The 19,333-nt window shown below is 44.5% G+C and overlaps 1 protein-coding gene across 1 annotated transcript in view; it reads left to right on the forward strand.

The window, feature by feature from the left end:
• The first annotated feature begins 226 nt into the window (after positions 1-226).
• Positions 227-19,333, forward strand: part of ext1b (exostosin glycosyltransferase 1b) — a 129,303-nt gene continuing 110,196 nt past the window's right edge. The window contains exon 1 of the mRNA XM_019350800.2: positions 227-2,162. Coding sequence (XP_019206345.1) covers positions 1,219-2,162 — 944 coding nt within the window. The 5' untranslated portion in view covers positions 227-1,218. The remainder of the gene's footprint in view (positions 2,163-19,333) is intronic.

Below are 19,333 nucleotides of genomic sequence, written 5' to 3' on the forward strand. Positions count from 1 at the left end.
AAAACGTTTGATCCAGCCGCAAACAGCACGAGCATCTCCGCGAGATTTTGGCGAACGCTATCAGCTTCTTTTAAACTGAGGGTGTTTTGCTCTCTGGCAACGCTCCAGTTTACATATAGGCTTACAATTAGATAATTTGCACATGCGGAAGACTCCGGTTATGAATGGGTGCATTCCGCTAGTCCCGCCTCTTCCGTTCCCACAGTCTGACCAATCGGCGGCGTCTTTGCGCCGATGGGGCGTCGCGTCGGCTGCCGTCGTGTCGGGATTGGAATGTTAGCGACCAACAATCGGAACAACTGAGCACTCGGTAATTGGACACTAGGATCAAGGAATCCCGTCTTTTTGAACATTTTCTCAGCTATTTAGTCAGTCTGAGGTCACCGTTTGTTACCCGCGTGTCTTCCGGATAACTTCGCCTGCCGTGCGGCTCCTCGCCGACGAGCTTTTTATTGAATATGAGCGCGTATGTGGGGAGGTTGTAATAAATAAGAGAAATGCAGGGATTCGTCAGGTTACAGTTGTGCCGCTGAGCTTCCTCCTGCGCTACGACGAGTCCCCGTTTTTTTTTTCTCCGCTTCTCCTCACACGGGACCATGGAGCAATAAAAGGGGAAAAAGGAGGGGGTGTATGGGAGAATCGGACGAATTCACCCCGAGGCATTTGGATACGCGCGTGGTGGCCGTACCGACGTGTTTTTACACTGCCCGGTCAGCGTGTTGCCGAGTTTAACATCCAAACCGGGCTGTACCTTTACGTCTGGGAGAGCCTCGGGGACCCCAGCCGCTGTTTATCCGGGAGGACGGAGTTCCCAGGCGGCTGTCTGACAGTTTTCCATTTGAATAGCCCCCCCACCCTCCATGCAGCCAGGGTGAATGAGGGTGAGAAGAAGTGCAGGAGAAAAGAGTGGCAGCATATGATTGTGTCCGAGAGGGTCCGGAGAGCGCTGATCTTTGTAGGTGCACCAGAGCCCGGCTGCTAGGCGTTGTGCGATATGGTGAAACTCTACAGAAGAGGGAGAAAGGGACAAGACTTCTAAAATCGCCCACATGCACTGGATCAATTGCTGGATTTGGGAACCGAATACGCAGAAGGGGGGTTGGGGATCCTTGGAGGCTGCCGGAGGATGGAGCGGTGTAGTCGGGGTTAGTGAGAGCCTAACTTCGGGCCACTTTACATTTCTTATTCCTGAACAACTCGCCCCTGTTTTCAGGACACATGCAGGCCAAAAAACGCTACCTGATCCTGCTCTCCGCCGGTGCGTGTCTAGTGCTTCTCTTCTACCTCGGAGGGGTTCAACTTCCAGCGGCGAGCAGGAGCCGGCATGACCGCAGCAGAAACGGCCACCGGCCCGAGCAGCCCTGGCCTCACTTCTCGGACCCTTTACATCCTTTCCTGCCCTGGGATCAGACCGACACCGAGGACTACAACCTGCACATATCTCCGAGGCAGAAGAGGGACATCAACACAAGTGTTTACAAAGGCAAAAGGTGTCGCATGGATTCCTGCTTTGACTTTTCTCTGTGTCGAAAGAACGGATTCAAAGTTTATGTTTACCCCCAGCAGAAGGGGGAGAAGATCTCAGAGAGTTACCAGAATATTTTATCGACCATCGAGGGGTCCAGGTTTTACACCTCGGACCCTGGACAGGCATGTCTGTTCGTTCTAAGTTTGGACACTCTGGACCGGGACCAGCTGTCCCCTCAATACGTCCACAACCTGAAGACCAAGGTCCAGAACCTGCCCCTGTGGAACGACGGCAGGAACCACCTTATATTTAACTTGTACTCGGGGACGTGGCCGGACTATACGGAAGATTTGGGCTTCGACATCGGTCAAGCCATGCTGGCCAAAGCCAGCATCAGCACCGAGAACTTCAGGCCCAACTTTGACGTGTCCATCCCCCTCTTCTCCAAGGAGCACCCGCGTACGGGTGGAGAGAGGGGGTACCTCAAGTACAACTCTATCCCGCCTTTCAGAAAATACATGCTGGTGTTCAAGGGGAAGCGCTACCTGACCGGCATCGGCTCGGACACAAGGAATGCCTTATATCACGTTCACAACGCCGAGGACGTGGTGCTGCTCACCACCTGCAAGCACGGCAAAGACTGGCAGAAGCACAAAGACGCACGGTGCGACAAGGACAACGCAGAGTATGACAAGTAAGTTGGAGCAAGTAGGGGGGGGAAAGTGATTATCTGTTGGTTATTCTTTTTAATCTGTGCTTACATGTTTTATTTTATTATTATTGTTATTATTTATTTATTTGCGCTGTCATCACTCCAAACAGCGCAGCAGGAGCGCATCATCCACAGTTCTCACGCTGTGGCACAGTGTGTGTGTGTGTGTGTGTGTGTGTGTGTGTGTGTGTGTGTGTGCGCGCGTGTGTGCGCGCTCGCGCTCGCTTGCAGAATACTTCAAATGAACTCATTCAGTGTCCTTCATAACTGAACATAGACACTGATCAGCAACATTCACAAGTTTGCTTTCCATTGAATTCATTACCTTTTTAAAACCTGAACCTCTTTGAGCACACCCACCCCTCTAAAACTGCAGGTCATAGTTTATATCCGACTGCTTTACCCCTCCACTCCAGCTTCTTTCTCCCTCTCCTGCCCGAGGTAAAAGATCTCCAGCCAGGCTGTTAGCTCCCTGGACACCCTTCCCCTCCCTCCTTCCCTCCCTCCCCTCACTTCTTCCCTTCCTATGAAGGAATCCCACCACCACCACCACCGCCTCCCTGCTGAAGCCTTTTAAAAGGATATGCATGGGCATGTTTGATTTGCACCCTGTACTTAGTGCAAATTAAGTGAAAGTTGGACCATGGGAGTTTTGGGCTCCGAAATTAGCGGTAAAAATGACCCCGTCACGACAAAAATACAGCTTCCTACAGTTGAAGGTGCATGCAGTGTAGTTTACATTGGCTGCCGTTTGGTTGAACGCGAGTGTGAATAAATCAGTCAAAATGGGTTAATTACCACTTTAATTTCTGGGAGTTAGTGGCGTGGTTTCCATTTAGCCCCCGGGGACAGTTGATTACCTCTAATTTTGGAGGTATCAGGTTTTGTCGAAGTGGTAATTAATGATTCCCCCTTGGGATCAGCAGCTGTACTCGAGTGTTTGGTATGTTTTAATATAGGGGGCAATGTTTTCTCAGGTTCACATATTTGGATTAAGCGGTGAACTCCACTGCTCAGGTTCACTTGTGTGTGAGTGGCATCGGCTTGATTTGCATTTATCAACCTGTGGATCCTAGCGTTTGCAAAGAATCCAGAGTAAACTCCAGGCGTGTGGTAACAGCACTTGTCAGCATTGCTTCCAGTGAGTGTGTGTGTGTGTGTGTGTGTGTGTGTGTGTGCGTGCGTACCTGGTGTCAGGGTTAAGGGAAAGGACAGATGGGCAGCATATGGGAAGTTAACACAGACGTATTCGCTTTCTGTTAATCAGAAAGATGGAGAAAAAGGAGCTGCTGGGAAAGGTGGCACTTGCTTGGTTGAGAGACAAAGTGACTTTCCTTGAACTTGAAATGAACTCAGTAACCAGTGTGTATGCACTCAGGAACCTCTTACCAGACTTTTTGGTAATGCAAAAAAAAAAAAAAGAGCTCTAACAAAACTTCACAAGCATGCACTTGTCCATCCATTCATCATCCCTTTTTCCTTCTCCTTCCAACATTCCCCTCCTCTCCATCTCCCCGGATGCCTTGGGCTCGGTGTCACCTGGAGAGATATGCCATCCATTATCTGACATTCCAGTTGGCTCTGGACAGCCTACCTCTGCTCCTCTCGTGGCTCTGTTTTCTAAAGGATCAGGCCTCATTCTCGCAAAGGCGGCTTTGCCTCTGGAACATCTCAGCACCGTAATCGGATGATTGATCCAGCTTGATGGCAGTGGTTCAGGGAAACCTGAGTCTTCACTGCCCATCCTTTCTGCCATAGCGCGTTTCACAGTTGAGTTAATTTTGATCAATACTGCTACATCTCAGTCATTTCATTTCCAGCTGCAATGCTGTATTTGATTTCTGTTCCCACTAAAACTCAATAAATCCAATCACATTTTTACACAGCACTTTTACAGTGCAGCTAGATTTGGGCTGTCAATCCGTACATCTCTCTGTGGCTTTAGTCTTCTTTGTTTTGTTTTGTTTTGGGTTTTTTTCCCCCAGGTTATCGAAGTTCTCAGGTTTCTAGTTTTCTCTGGTATTTGGCACAAACGGGGCAACGCATAAATTTAAAACTTTTGCTCTTGTTGTGATTTAGCAACCTGTTTAAATTTAATCAAACTGATGCCTCCCTCTTAATCAAATTTAAAGCCCTTTGGGTGCCAAGCCAAGCTTTGCAAAAAACCCCTGACGTAGCTCTCCAAGGTAAATGGATGTATATGCAGCTGGCCCTCTGGTTTTTGCCAGTGCTTCATTTCCAGAGGCTGAGGGTGGACAGGCGATGCCATGCGGGGACGCTGCAGTGCAGGAACTCAGGAATGCACACACGTGTCACAGTAGCTGTTAGCAGCTGAAGCAAGACTGCTGCCAAAGCAGACTGTCTGCACAGCGCATGTACCTGGATGTACCTGTGAGCTGATGCTTTTAATGTACAGTGTAATTCAAAGTTTGATCCCAAAGAATAAATCATATGATGGAACACAAACTAACTGACTTTAACTAGATGGAGGGAATCGGTGCAATCAAAGCCAGGATAGTGATGGTTCTAAGTTAGCCAATCACTCGCTTCTCTTTTCTGTTTGACAGGAAATTATAGGACTTGGTTGTTTACAAAGTTGGACAAGTGCAGTTCAGCAGTATTTAAAAAATGAAAGTGAATGGTCATACATGTGATGCATCAGAATAAACTGGCATATGGCCAATCATAGCTTCACTCTGCAAACTAATCTGACATGTTTTGCATTTTAGCGACATTTGAAATCCATTAATCGCACTGAAGAATGCGATTCTTAGTTTTAAATGGCTCTTAAATGCACCCAGTATTTTGTGCAGACTGTTTGATCTTGCACCTGAAGTAAATCGGTCACCGTTCCACATACCTACCTGCATACATACGCAGTGCCATGGTTGGTGTTGCATCCAAATTCACGTTCTTCTTTTTTCCCGACCTTTGACCTCGCCGCCTTCTAGAGGAATGCTGCTCTACAAAGGAATGCAGCAGGAGGGCAGAGTGGAAGCCGGTATATAAGTACCAAAACCGATTCCCACCCACCCACCCACACTCATCACACGCAGACACAAACGCACCACGCTCCACACATTTATTCAATTGATTTTCTTAGCCGCAATAGCTTTCAATTGGAGTCACTCTGGTCCACTTCCATGGCCAGGCGCTGATGAAAGGAGCCATTCACTGCTACATTATCCACTGAGTTTTCAGGGCTGCTGACAATAATCCAGGGAGAGGACAGTGAAAGGCTATTACGGCTCCGCAATTGAAAAAATTTGATGTTGGGAGGAATTCTGCAGCAGTGCTTTGCTTTGTAGAGGAATACGTCAAACTGGGGATTATTATTATTATTTTTTTTGTTCTTCGTGACTTGAGTAGTGCAAAATAAAGTTCCCGATTCTTTTAAATGGTAAGCATGTGTCATGCCCCACGGTTTTTCAGGTGTGAGCTTTTTCCGTTGTGTTATGTGACAAAATAAGGGCTGAAGAATCATTTTAACACACCTCACACTTTTGCATTTGTTTCTGTGCAGTAGCATGCATAGTTTGTGTGTGTGTGTGTGTGTGTGTGTGTGTGTGTGTGTGTGTGTGTGTGTGTAGGCAAGCAGTGAATCAACCGTGTCAGTACTGTAATTGCTCTCTGTTTCACTATCAAGCAGATTATCCTGCAGAAACCAAAAGTAGAGTCTCATCTAATGTCAGTGGAATTGCTGAAAGTACATCATTATTATCATTGAGTGTTCCATTAAAGTCTGACTGAGCATGTCCTTTTTTATTTATTTTTCCCTTTTCGTTGAAGCCTTTCTCTGGCTAACTGCAGCGTCATCATCCCCCCATTTAATACTTAACCAGCTTTGTTGACTCGTATTGACTTTGTACTTTAGCTACTTCACTGGCAGCTGCCGCTCAAGGTCACCCAGGGGACTCGAAAACCCCAACGAGAGAGGAAGGGCAGCGACGAGGAGAGGTAGAGGGAAAGATTTACAGAATGAGAATGTCAAGAGGAGCTACGGAAAACGCGTCCGTGTTTGCAAATGCCCGCGCTCGAAACGGCGGAAGGAGAAGGAGATGAGCAAGTGGGTGTGATATTGAGTGATAATAATGCCAGCGATGTTGGAACGAAAGAAACGGAGAGTCCAGAAAATTGTAGTGTAGTGGGATTTTTCCCATTAGGAGTCAATGACGGTAACATCAGCCAGGCACTGTGGCATTTTCATTTCCACAACTGTGTCATCAGCAGAAATTTTTCCCACTTGAGAAAATTATCTTGGAAGCATGAGAGGCTGAGAGGGGAGAAATGGGGAGAGAGGCCGGCCTCTGGCCCTCTTGCGTTTTTGTTTTTTTTTTTCTCCCCCCCTTGTTGTCTCTGTTTTACTTCCCCTTCTTACCTTCTCTCCTTTTGCTCTGGTTATCTTCATTTTTCTCTTTCTCCCCCCTCTTCTGTCTTCGAGCAACACTGAACTGGAGCAATGATGTGATTTGTCTCCCTGCCACAGTTTCATTTCCATAGGATATTTTTTCCCTTCTTCTTTTTTTTTTATTCAAAACAACGCGGCGTCTGACACATTGTTGACAGAGCGCCACAGAGTGAGAGACAGTAGCTGATCTGGGCCAAGTGAAGAAAACCAGCAACATTTCCTTTCCACCTTATCTCAGTTAAACACAGGGGTTTTTTTAAAAAAAAAACGAGAGAACAAAAATTGTGAGTGGGAATAACGACATTCACCTGAATGTCAGCTCGGCGGCGCCGCCTGATAGCGGCCTCCTGTTGGAGAGCGGAGCGAGTAGCAGACACAGTCGTGTTGCTTACCTCGGTGTTTGGCAGGAGAGGGTGTCACACTCCCCGGGTTGCCATTGTTTGTTTTTCTGTAGTCAGATTAATAAATCATGAATATTTCATGATTGCCTGCTCTCTCTTAGATAAAGTACCCAGCTCGTGATGGGGAATGTTAATGATGTGGAGAATAATTAGTCTGAATGTGGTGCAGCTTAATTGGGACTCTTTGATATTTTTTTTGTGTGTGCATGTGTGTAAGAGACATATTTAAGCCTATAACTACATAAAACCCTCTGTTTGTTGTGTTGCGTTATCTTATCGGGCCGTCTATCCGTCTCACATCCCCTCTACTTTCACTCTCTGTCTGTCTCTCCTCTCATTTCAACCATCTTCCTGTGTGTTTGAGTTGATCCAGCCCCTCTTTGTGACACGCAGGGCAAGTCGCTAAAAAAAAAAATCTCTTTCCAACTTTCCATCTCATGTTTTCTTTGCGGCAAACAGTCAGAAATGTAAAGATATGCATTTTCCAGCAGTATAAAGCAGAGGAAATTGGCACATCCACACAGTTTTGTTATGAAGCACTTGTGAAAACTATTAGGAATTGAACCTCTGCTGTCAAACATTACAAGCCTTTATAATCAGTTGACCAGGTTTTTGAATATGCTGTCTAGGCTTGCTACCAATGATCATCCTTTAATCAACCAGTTACTGATCTCAAGTCTCCAGTGCCCAAAGCAACAGCTTCAAATGTAGTTTTGTCCAATCAATAGTCAAACCCCCCCAAAACTAAGGCTAATAAAGCTGGAAGATAACTGAGGCGATGAAAGGGTTGAATTACTCATCGTCCTGATTTTCTTTTTTTTTTAAAGTCTTTAGTAAAATAGAAGGTCACTGGTTATCAAAAGTGTTACCAGTTTATTTCCTGTCTTTCATCTCAATTAATTCCCTAATCATTTGATTTCTGCTCATCTCCATTCGCTTGTCTTTCACATTCTACTCGTTCTCATCGGTGCAGTTTTGCTGGTGTGTGGCGGCTCATCTATTCACGCCAGTGTGTGCGTGCACACCCCTTTGGGCCCTTTGTCTGAATAAATGTGTATTTGCCAGTACGCACAGGATGGCTGGGGTCACGACCCTGCTGTCTGTCCCCTTGCTGAGTGACGAAGGCAAAGCCCCACTCGCTGACCCACATTCATTGAGGGATTATCAGGGCAGCCAAGCCGCCCCTGGCCTCAGATGAGGTGGCAGGGGTGGAGGGGTGGGAAGCAAGTGAGGGGAAGAATTGAGGGGGGTTGGATGGACATGAACTCGGCGCGCACACACACACACACACACACACACACACATCGGATCAGACGGAGCAGTCCAAGTGCAGCATCCTGCACCCCCTCCCAGGCCAGCAGCTGGCTAGGTGGTGGAGAGTGATTGATCAGCTGGGAGGGTTCCCCCCAAAATGAAAATCGATGGGAGAATTAGCACAGCAGTGGGCCAGCCCCTGGCGTCATTTTCTCTATTAAAAACTGCTCACTTCCACTCTGGAGGAAAGAAAGAGGTCCAAGGGCTTGTTGTGCTCGTGGTAACTGTAATTGAAAGAGTGAGAAATAACAAGGCATCAAAACGCCTTCCCTTCCCTGGACTGTCAGGAAGTGTTTAAGAGGAATGAATTAATAAGAGACACAGGCACAGCGGTAAAAGTTAACTCTCTATTCTCTCGCTGTCTCTCTGTTTTTTTTCTTTCTCCTTCCTGTCACATTTGAAGCGTGCTCAGGCTTAACTAGTGCCGATGCAGTGATGTAAAAAGTTTGCAGGCAGACAGGTAAGTGAGTAGCTGCGCGTCTTTCTGACAAGCCCAGAACAGAAAGGGAAGAGGAGCAAGAGAACGAAGCTGATTGGATCCCTGTGAACTCAATTAAAGTAGACAGGTATGTGACTGGCTGAGGGAAAAAGCGATGATCAGGACAGACGCGTGATAGGCTTCTCATTAAAATCTCCGCAGTGAAGGGATGAAAGGAAGATACGGCTGCTGTCTGCACGTTTGGCTAGTGCAACGGAGACGGAGTTCTGACATCTGTCTTTTCTTTTTTCCCTTTTTTTTTTGGTCGACTAAGTTTTTGAGAAATTCTCACATCTCGGTTTTCTCTGTGTAGCGTGGGGGCATGCCGAGACAGGGCAACTCCGCTATGAGCACTCACTCCCGTCTCCATCATTCCAACATTCCCACCGTTAGTCGCTGTAGTCTTTCTCGCCACGTGTCCTTGGATTTAATTTTCTTTAACACATAAATTTCTATCATTCGTTGAGTATGTCTGACAGCAGGCACATATTTGCTGCACTTTATCTCTAACTGCCAGTTTCTTGCAGCAGTGCATGGGGGTTAAATTTATTTAGCGCTGCTTTAAGGAGCGTTTTATGAGTGTTTAGGTTGCGGGACTCCGAAGTTTATTGTTAGGATTCAGCGGCATTGCTTTCGTATCAGCTGTGGTCATCAAAAAACGATCTCCTTCAAAGTCACGACTGAACAGAGAGACAGTTATTCCCTCATTCATCCTTCCTTTTCTTGCTCTAGTCTGGACTAGTTAAGTAGACGCAGGTTTCACTTTGAGTAATTGTAGAGCTGTTACTGTTTTACTATAAAACTGTATAGGGTGTGTTTGTGTGGAGGTGGCTGGATTTCCGGCAGCCCATCCTGGGGATTTGCCTTTTGGGCTGAATTTCTGCCTGGTTCCCAATCTGTGGATCACCCACTGTCCTATTATCAGTGATTATCAGTGGGCAGAAACCATGACCTTTAGATTCACTCACACAGACCTCTAGTAGAAATATAAACATTTCCTTCCAGGGGAAAAAAAACCCCACACTGATTACACCGTGCGTCCATCAATATTTGTTACAGGTTTCCCCTCCTGGGAGCTCTGTGCCTCCCTCGAGACACTGCAACAACTCCACCGGGGAGAGTGGAGGAGGTGGAGTGTCAGCTAGTTTTTATGACCTTGCAGAATGGCAGCTTTTATGGCCCCGAGAGGCTGTTCGGCAAACACCTACTGACGGCACATCAATGGGGCGGCGGATTGTTTGACGTCAACTTATACATTGGCGTCCTTCCTTCACTTCTCGCTGCCGCAAGAGCAAAAACAAACACTTAACCCCTCTCCTGGTATTCATATTCAAATAGTAATGGCAAAGGGAGGAAATCTGAGTAAGAGCAAACAGAAGGAGAATGAGGAGAAGGTGGTGATGTTGGAGTGGGGGGAGTTTAAGAGGGCAATAGCTTAAAAAAGCATTATGTCACTGAAGAATGCGTGCATGGCTCAGTGTTTAAGGGGCCAAGGCTTCAAGGAGAGAAAGAGGTTTTGTTGGAGCAGCTCAGGCTGCCTGGCAGACTGATGGAAGGGCTCTTATCCCTGTTTGGTTCATCTTGCTTTATGACTTCCACTCTTAGGGTGTAAAAGTTGGGGCTGCCCCTAGAGGGGTTCCATTGTGCCAAAGTTTGCTCTCTTTCCAGAGGGAACTCCCGGGGCTCGTTGACACCACAGCCTCCCCTTTCACTCCCTCGTTTTCACCGCTCTCCATCAAGCCTCCCTCTCCCGCCGCGGTGGCCTCTCCTCCTGTCTGCATCTCTTTCCTTTTGGTTTTAAATCCTGGGCGACAACTGGCAACAGCGGCCGCTCACACAGCTCCAGCCATCGACAACCAGGCTCTGGTTTGGCAGATTTCACAACACTTCACGGTTCAGTGGCTTAGCCAAATCTAACAGGGAGGAGGAGGTGGCTGTGGAGGATGAGAGGATATGGTTACAAGGAAAGAAGGCATCTGGTCTCACCAAGGAGAGTCCCAGTATGCCCAGAGCGTGGGTGTGTGATTGACCGAGAGGAAGGAAGGAATTATGGTGGTTTATCGCTGTTTCTCCCAGTTTCCCTGGCAGCTTGTTTGCCGGTGCTGTTGCGTGGTGTTTATTCATGAGTTTGATAGGGCCTCCTTTTCAGATCAAGCAAAGGAGTGCATGCTTGTCTTTGAGAGGCGATGTAGGACAAAGTGCAGCTGCTGGTGGTAATGCTGGATATTTCAAATTAACACCCACTCGTATTCTCTGCAATTTCTTTCTTCTCCTTCCTCTCTTATGTAGTCATTTCCTCTGTCTCACACTCCCACACCCTAACAAGCCCACATGGGCAATATTCAAGTCTGAATGCGTGCGAAAAGTTAAGAAAATGGATTACTTCTCATGAAGTTTTGGCACTTCAAATAATAAGTGGCTTGGTGAAATTTTTCCACAGGTTGATGTGAAGTTGGTCTGCAGATCAAGTGCAAATTCCTGTAAGTCAGTGCTCTGCTGCTTTATCTGCTGCTCTTTCTGTGGCTGTATTGCCAAGCTGTAGGATGCTTTTTCTTGTTCAGTGGCTTCATTTTTGTCCTGCTGCGTCATGACTGGTGGTGCCTATCCAACTGCATCTTTTCCATACAAGCAGACCTAAAAAAAAAAAAAAAAGTCAGTAAAGGATGGGGAACTCGAGTGGGGAAAGCCAGTGACTCTGAATGTGAGCCACTGAGGTGAAAAGAGGAAAGCAGAAAAATGAGGTGGGGGGGAAGCAAGAAAGTGTGCGGCAGAAAGAACAGCAGAGCATCCTGCTTAGTTTAGCAGCTCAACAAGGTGTGTTTTCCTTGTAGGAGTGAATTAAAGTGCTTATTTCCCCAGAAAGTTGGGACACGGCAGCGCTTTGTTTTCAAAGTGTCTTTTTTTTAGGTCGCTTGCTAGACGTGCCTTTATCTGAAGAGGGACTAGTGAGCGAAGCTATGGATCCTTCAGCTTACGCAACATTTGGATCCTGTAATAAGATGGGAATGTGGATGGCAGCAGTGAGAACTTTTGGTAAATGGGCCAGTTAGTACTGAGTGTGAAAATAAGGGAACACGATTTGAACAGCAGTATCAAGTATCAGCCCGAGGTGAGATACACTTGACTTGAATACCCGCTGCTCTGCTAGAATCTGTTGAGTGGCCATCAGTTTAAGACTTCCTGCACCTCTGCTGTGCACATCTACAAATATGTGATTTTTAAGGGAAAGGGCTTTGGAGACAGATGCACTGAACGTGCATGAGGTTGAGTTCATGTTGCACATATTGAGTGGCTGCATACATGGATGTGTTTTTTCCTGCTGTTGGTGGCTTTAGGCTTATTCATCTTTGCCTGCTTAAGGAAAGTATGTAACTATGTGACCTGTCTTTTTCTCATTTTCCCACTCACTTCCCACACACTAATTATGTTTGTTGGAAAAACACAACATCAATTTGAGGTCTTCTGCCTTTTTCCACTACCTGGATGCACATTCAGACCAAGCAGTGCAAGGAACTGGCCAGTGGGAAGCTCCACTGAGAACTACATACCTTTTAAGGGCTTTATTTTCTCCTTGCACTTGCATTGCCAATAGAAATGCAAGCGATATCAAGCTTGGTGTACAAGCTTAGCTTGGGTTGTAATTCCTTTGACATATAGATTCAGTAAAGCCTGAACTTCATAGTATGTACATTAGTGTCATGTACAGACTGGCTAACACTTTAGCAGTTTTGCATGTGTGCTATGTATTCAACCAATCAACATGTTCTAATGCCCGGATCATTCACTCTTATATTGGATTTATGCCACTGGTAAACTCTAACCCTGTTGAAACTCTACGCCCTAACCTGATGTTCACCTTTCCCAGAAATGCACTACATGACACGTCAGCACAGCCCGTAGAGGTATAAATGCTGGTGGCAGTGTTGGTCGCTTCAATGCAAATTTGGAAATTACACTTTGGTTAATATTTATTGTTAGGTACTCAAACGAGGACCATTTAGCTACCTTAGAGCAGGAACTAAAAACATCCTACAATGAAGTTCTAAGTTCATTTTAGTTCAAACTGCATCTCAGAGCATCGTCTGTGGAAAGTTACAGAAATAGCCCGAGACAATACTCCTTCGACTTTCAAAATGCCAGTTTGAACTTGGTTAAATGATCTAAAAGTTTTGATGTGAGCTCAGAGTTCAAAAGGCCCATTGATCTTATCACATACTTGTATTTGCATGAAAAGTGGGTAAAAAAAGGGCGAAAAAAGTGCTTTTCCAACACTTTTCAAACATGATGCACATAGCCAGTGTCTCAGGCCTGCAGTGTTTTTTTGTCTTTTTTTGTATCATTGCCTCTTTATTGAGGTTATAGGCCAAAGTTTGAGGTCCTCCATGTGTGTCTGTGTGAAAGAAAGCATATGTATTAGCTAGTGGGTCCAGTCAGGAGTTTGTGGAGTATCTGGTGACTACAGAGTATTTGCCCATAGCTACATAGCTGACCGTCTATAAATACACAAGTATACTACTGGGATCACTGAGTTTTCAGGAGCTTAAGAAAAGCACGAGCTAGTAAAGTCCGAATATACCTGCTATCTTTCTGTGTATCATGTGGCCTAGACAGCCGAGGATTGCTCACCTCTTGTGAAGTGTTTGCACTGTAGCCCACAAGGGGACAGACAGAAATCCAGACAAGTATGTGTTACATTTACACTGCAGTCTGAGCTTTGTGTGTGTTAAATTGTGCATCTGCATATGCATATGTGCATGGCTGTGTATGCTTCTAGGCCTGTGAGTGTGTGTTCCCTTTAGCAAAGTAGTGCTGATTCAGTAGTGCGTCTTTCCATTCCCACTCTTTTTTCCCCCCCTGCTTTCCTCTGTGAATGTTCTCCTTTTAAGCCTTCAGGCGAACCTCCTGCCCGGCCTCTTCCATCCCTGTCCGCACACAGACACACAAGCACACCCCACTCCCACCCTCCCACGTACTCGGCAGCATCTTGTTTGGCTGAAACCCGGTGCTAACTCTAACTGTGGCCACTCATGTGGAACCCCTAGAAGCTACAAACATGAATAATGTATCAGCAAAAGGAGTTTTTATTCATGTTTTTTTCTTTTTTTCCTTTCCATATTAACTAGCATGTCTGCACAGACACATCCAGTTACACAGCACAGCCCAACCTCCTCGTCTTCTCAAGGGTATGGGCAACCTCTGGATTTCACAAATATTTCCTCTAGGCTGCGTGGGGGAATCTGACTTCCTGTACACTCTCTTTTGACCAACAAGATCAATTCCATTTAAATTTCACCCACTATCTGAGAGTGACCTTTAAGGCCTATTTTATTTGTTTTTTGTTGTTTTATTGAGGGGGCGTGGGATCATGTTGAGCCAATTGACAGAATTCACATGGTCCAAGAAGCAGAGGATATTCATTACTCAATAAATTGCATTTAATGTGGCGTATGAAGCGAGACCAAATGAGCCTCAAAGGCGCCGGCATCACTTGATGCTGATAAACTTTTTAGAGGGCGACTCAGGGGAGGTTTCTGGGAACAGGAACAGACGGATTACATCTCCTCCAAAAAATAGGTACGGTGCTTTGCATTTTTCCAGCCACCATATCTGTTGGGATGGCTGAGGCTAGAGCTCTGTCTTACATCATCCCTACCAGATCTGCAGTACATTATTCATTTTAAATATCCCTAAATAAATCAGGATATCTTGCGAAACTCTTTTTCTTATTATGAACCCATTGTGTGAACTTTAGTGGGAATGCTTATGTTTTTAATTTCTCCATGGTTTGATCAGAGCCTTATTGATAAGAGTTGTTGAGATGTGTCCCACTGTCTAACGTCTCAGTCGCCCAGGCATAGAGACGAGTCAGTGACATAATTCCCTACCAACCAGTTGTTACCAGGGGTTTGCTGACCAGTCTGCATGACTTTGGCTTAGCAATCAATTTCACAGAGACTGCTTGCTCCCTCCCAGAAACCATCTGGTAATGCTAATTGTTCCCTAGCAGCTGGTTGTTGCCATCCAGTTGCCAGCCAGTCTCTAGGCCATTGCACAGTTTCAAGCAATGGCCGATATATACAAAGGCTTAGACAGTGTTGAGTTAAATTTCTAGTTAATGAGATAGTGAAACTGTTATAGATGATGTAACATGCACAGGCCCTTGTGTTGTTGTGTACAGATAACATAGATTTAAGCTAAGCTGCTATGAGCATTGATCATAGTCTCTGCTCTGAGTGTTTTAGTAGGTGCTTGGACACACAAGAGGAAAAGGCTGCAATCATCTTTATAACATGTTTGAGGAGGTTTGAGGCTTGGCCACACTGTAAAAAGCTTCCACACCTTCTCATTTCACCATACACTAAGCTGTGTGACTCTTCTATTCACTTTTTTTAATCTCGCAGTCTAAAACTGAGATCTTTCAGAATTCTTTTCGGTTAAAATAAAAAAAAAAATGTTTAATTTTTGTACCTATTTGCTCTCTTTTTTTTTTCTTGCTTTTTCAAAGACTTTAAAACAGTTCAGTACCCTGTTGCAGTAATATGGCTAAAAGTTACTGATATACAGTATATTTCAGTTTTTCCGTGTCTGTTTGCTCTATAATGCTGAATGGATGACAAATAGTAAAAGTTCAATGCTGGCCACTTAAAATTTCTGTGCAGCTTAAAAGTTTAAGTGTGGCTTGTAAATTTGAGTGAAAGATTAGAAACTCTGTCAAATCCCACCAGATCCTTAATGGATTAATAGATGGAGACAATATTGGGGGCTCATCCTGTCCCGTACTACGGGTGTAACTACCCACTATTTTATCCTTTCATTATGGGCTCATGGAGCAGTAGCAGAGCCAAGTTTGGATTACCTTCGCTTTCCAAGCTAATCAGAGCGCTAGGGTGGGATTAGCATCCACTAGCCATGTTATCTTCTAATCACTTCAAACCTGTCACCTGCCTCTTTGGTGCCAGCGTATTATACTGTTTAACTCATAGGCTGCACTTTCACATACATGAACCTTTTGTTAAATGATTAAAGCCTATTTTCAGTTAATTAGCATGCGGGACTTTTGACTTAATGTTTAGTGAAGAGTTTCATTTTATGTGATGTAAATGTGTGTTTTCGGATTAAATAAACTTCACTCAAAGTATGTAATGTGGAATCCTTCATACTGAATGATCAGCCAGGCACCGGCACTGGCTAATTTCTAACTTTCCCAGCCCTGATAGGCCATCCTGCACCTATGTCCAATTTACAAGGAAGTCCATTTCACGCTTGGCTGATGTTTGCACAGTGGCACAAGTAACTAGTCGTGCACATACTCGCAACCACACACTAACATGTCGTTAGCGTGGAACCTCCTCACAGGTAGTGAAGATCTAAAATTTTCCAAAGTAAATTGTGGAGGGACCACCACAAAAAACTTGCCTATAAATCTGATTTGATTCTTAAATTATCCTCACCCAGCCAAACATGGACAGAGCTCACAAGCTAGCAGCCTCGGTATGAGCGATGAATCGAAATAGCTACAGGAAAACTATGGAGACAAGTGAAAAAGGAAACAAATATAATAATAATGCTCTGTTATCAGGTGAGGTACCTGCCATTTGTTTTGTTATCTTACTCTGCTGCACCTGCCTTTGTTTGGTGAGATAAAATATGTCAGCAGGTAATGGAGGGTGTACGGTGGCACATTTTCAGTTAATTATTTGTGCCTGTTTCCAGTAGCAGAGCACTCTGATTTCAGTTGTTTCAGTGAGAGAAAATCCTGTAACTTATTGCAGTTTGAGATAAATTGTTCAGTAATTTCTTTTATTAGAAAATTAATAGTTTATATTAAAAATAGTTTTTTAAATATGTATTAGTTACAGCTCTCAGAAAGAAAATCAGAGCTGATAAAAATCGATATCAGCAGGTCGCATTTAGAAAATCTGAAACTACAGTCTCTTAATCTCTGTATTTTTTATTAGCAGAAATGTTTTACTAGTCAGTTAACTTGGAACAAACACTTCAGGGTGATGTATAGATATCAGTGATGTGTGAAAGTGTTGTAAATGTGTAATAATAGGTTGTAAATGTTTTCATTCACAAGGAGCCATTGTTTTTTTTTCCTTTTCTTTTTTTTCTTTTTTTTGTTTTCCCAGGTTGTGCACAGTTTACTTTATGATTTTAGTGTATTTGCACTTTTGTTTCTGGGAGCTTTTTATCATATCATGATCAGATCCCGAAGCGTTTCTCCCCTCTAAGGTCACTCTGGTAGTGCAGCAACTGCACTGTCTAGTTAATGATTGTCAGATTACATTACCCAACATAACCTTATCAAGGCCATAACGTGTCATGCTGTCACTCCTTATCAGTCTGTTACCGCACGGATGGATGCACATGTGCATACATACAAAATAAACATGGATGTGGAGAGGGGAAATCTGTCCCGCAAACCAATGAGCCCGTTTATTGTACCGAGCTCGACAGTGAAAGGCGTGCGGGCGGCCACCAACGACCTTTTTTAAGGTGTGTTGTGTTTATAACTCCTCTCTTCTAATTCATGCTCATTTACTGTCATGATGATGTGCGGCCTGCACCGACAAAGTAGAGTCAGGATCGGTGAGCATGCACCAACACTGCGCTCACAGGGTTGGGTGTGTTTGGTCACTGAGCCGTGCAGCAGTGAAGGATTATTTTAACTGTATATGAAACACTGCTGTCAGTTTGGAGTAGAGAGATAATCATATGAAATCCCCTGATGTTGCTAAGAACTTATTCAGAAAGCTTTATGCATGTGTTTTGTTTTTATGAAGGTTTCATCCGTGGCAAAGTAACTGCTAGGATCAGAGTATATTCTGTTAATGGGTCAGTTAATAGCTAGTAGTAGCACATCCGTCATTTCTGAATCAATATGGCTGTAAGAAAGCGCATATATCTGTGGTCACTAAGAGTATAAAAGGGCAATGTTCTGTGTTAATGCCCGCCTTGCTGTCCATCTGTGCGCATATGTTAGTTACTGTGTTGGTAAAGCAGAGTCCCTTTATCGGCGCAGTGAGGACTGCTATAATCAAAAGACTGTAATAGCATTTGCAGTCATTTCTAATTGATGGTAGAGATCTATGTGGGTACCTCTCAAGCCTTACTCCACATGACACAGCAGCAGCAAGACACTTGAGCACAGAGCACGGCAAACATCAGTAACGGCACACACGATATCGAGGAGATGATAAGATAGGAGCTCGGGCAGAGGTGGGTTGCAAGACAGCAGCCGTTGTGAGCAGGCTAAAGTTAAAAAGCATGTTCCTTAACTGAAACTAAAGCTAAATTAATCCATTTTATTAAGGAAAACTAACATGGAAACGAATAAAAACGAAACAAAAGCATTTCCAAATAATGAAAACTACACTGAAATAAGAAAAATCCACTTTGGAACCTAACAGAAACTAAACTGAATCAAAATGAAATAAAAATAAAAACTAATTAGAAAATGCAAAACTGTAGTAACTCTGTTTACTTGTTCAGGCACTGCATGCTGAGGCTGGTCAGAATTAACGCTGTTCTCACTTTATCATATTAGCATAGACATTAGTTGTATTACTGATTAGTTAACAGAAAATTTGCTGTCTCCTCTTATTAGAAATTAAACATCTTTGAATTTTGGATTGTTTTGCACATTTTATCCCTTTGTTTCTGATTGTTGGTATTCTGTGGTTGAATTTATTATGAATACTCCTTATTCCTTACGTCCCTCAAATTCCCGTTGTTGCTGAAAAGCACTATTTAAACTTAAAGTTCAACCTCTTTTGTTTCTCCCAGCATTATCCGATGAAATGCTAAGGTAACATTATGATAATCAGTTCAGATGGATGATCAGCAATCACCGCCACTCACTGACTATGTAGCCATTGTTGTTTAATGCACTCAAACGGCTTGTTTCCTCACAGCGTAATAAGCCTGATGGTGAATTTCATGAATAAGTTATAATTTCTTATGACAGTAGGAGCAGTGACCTTTACGTCAGGGAAGGTGAGACAGGTCCACCATTAAAGGTTGAATGGCAGTATAAAGTTTAAATGATGCTCTCGACAGCGTGTCAGTGATTTACTTTGGCGTTGTCATTAAGACATGAAACTCTTAATGCCAGCGTTAAGTTTCCTCGCCCTGCTTTTCTGTGCTGCACGTCATGGCAGCTTACAAGACCCACAATGCTCCATCTAAAAATAGCACGCAGCCCCAGAAATCCATATCGTTAGAATTTTTTATTTGTATTTCTTGTGAGGAGTTCACAAGATACCTGACTCTGGCAGTCGTACGTCTTTTCCAGCCAATGTGATACGGGTGCGGCTTCAGCTTCTCCCGGTGATGAATGGCTGGGTTTGAGGCGATCTGAACGGGAGGCGCAAAGTGAATGGCCTTCACAGACAATAGATGTTTGTGGCTGCTGGCAGGAAGGTGAAATCCCAGAGGAGGAGACGCTGCAGATCTTGCAAACAAAACAGCTTTAACTGTTTGCTGCATTTTCTCGCACGGACCTTGCGATCGAGTGCGGGGAAGTAAACACGAGCTGGACTCATGATGG

This window comes from Oreochromis niloticus, linkage group LG22, assembly GCF_001858045.2.
Source record: "Oreochromis niloticus isolate F11D_XX linkage group LG22, O_niloticus_UMD_NMBU, whole genome shotgun sequence".
NCBI classification, from domain to species: domain Eukaryota; kingdom Metazoa; phylum Chordata; class Actinopteri; order Cichliformes; family Cichlidae; genus Oreochromis; species Oreochromis niloticus.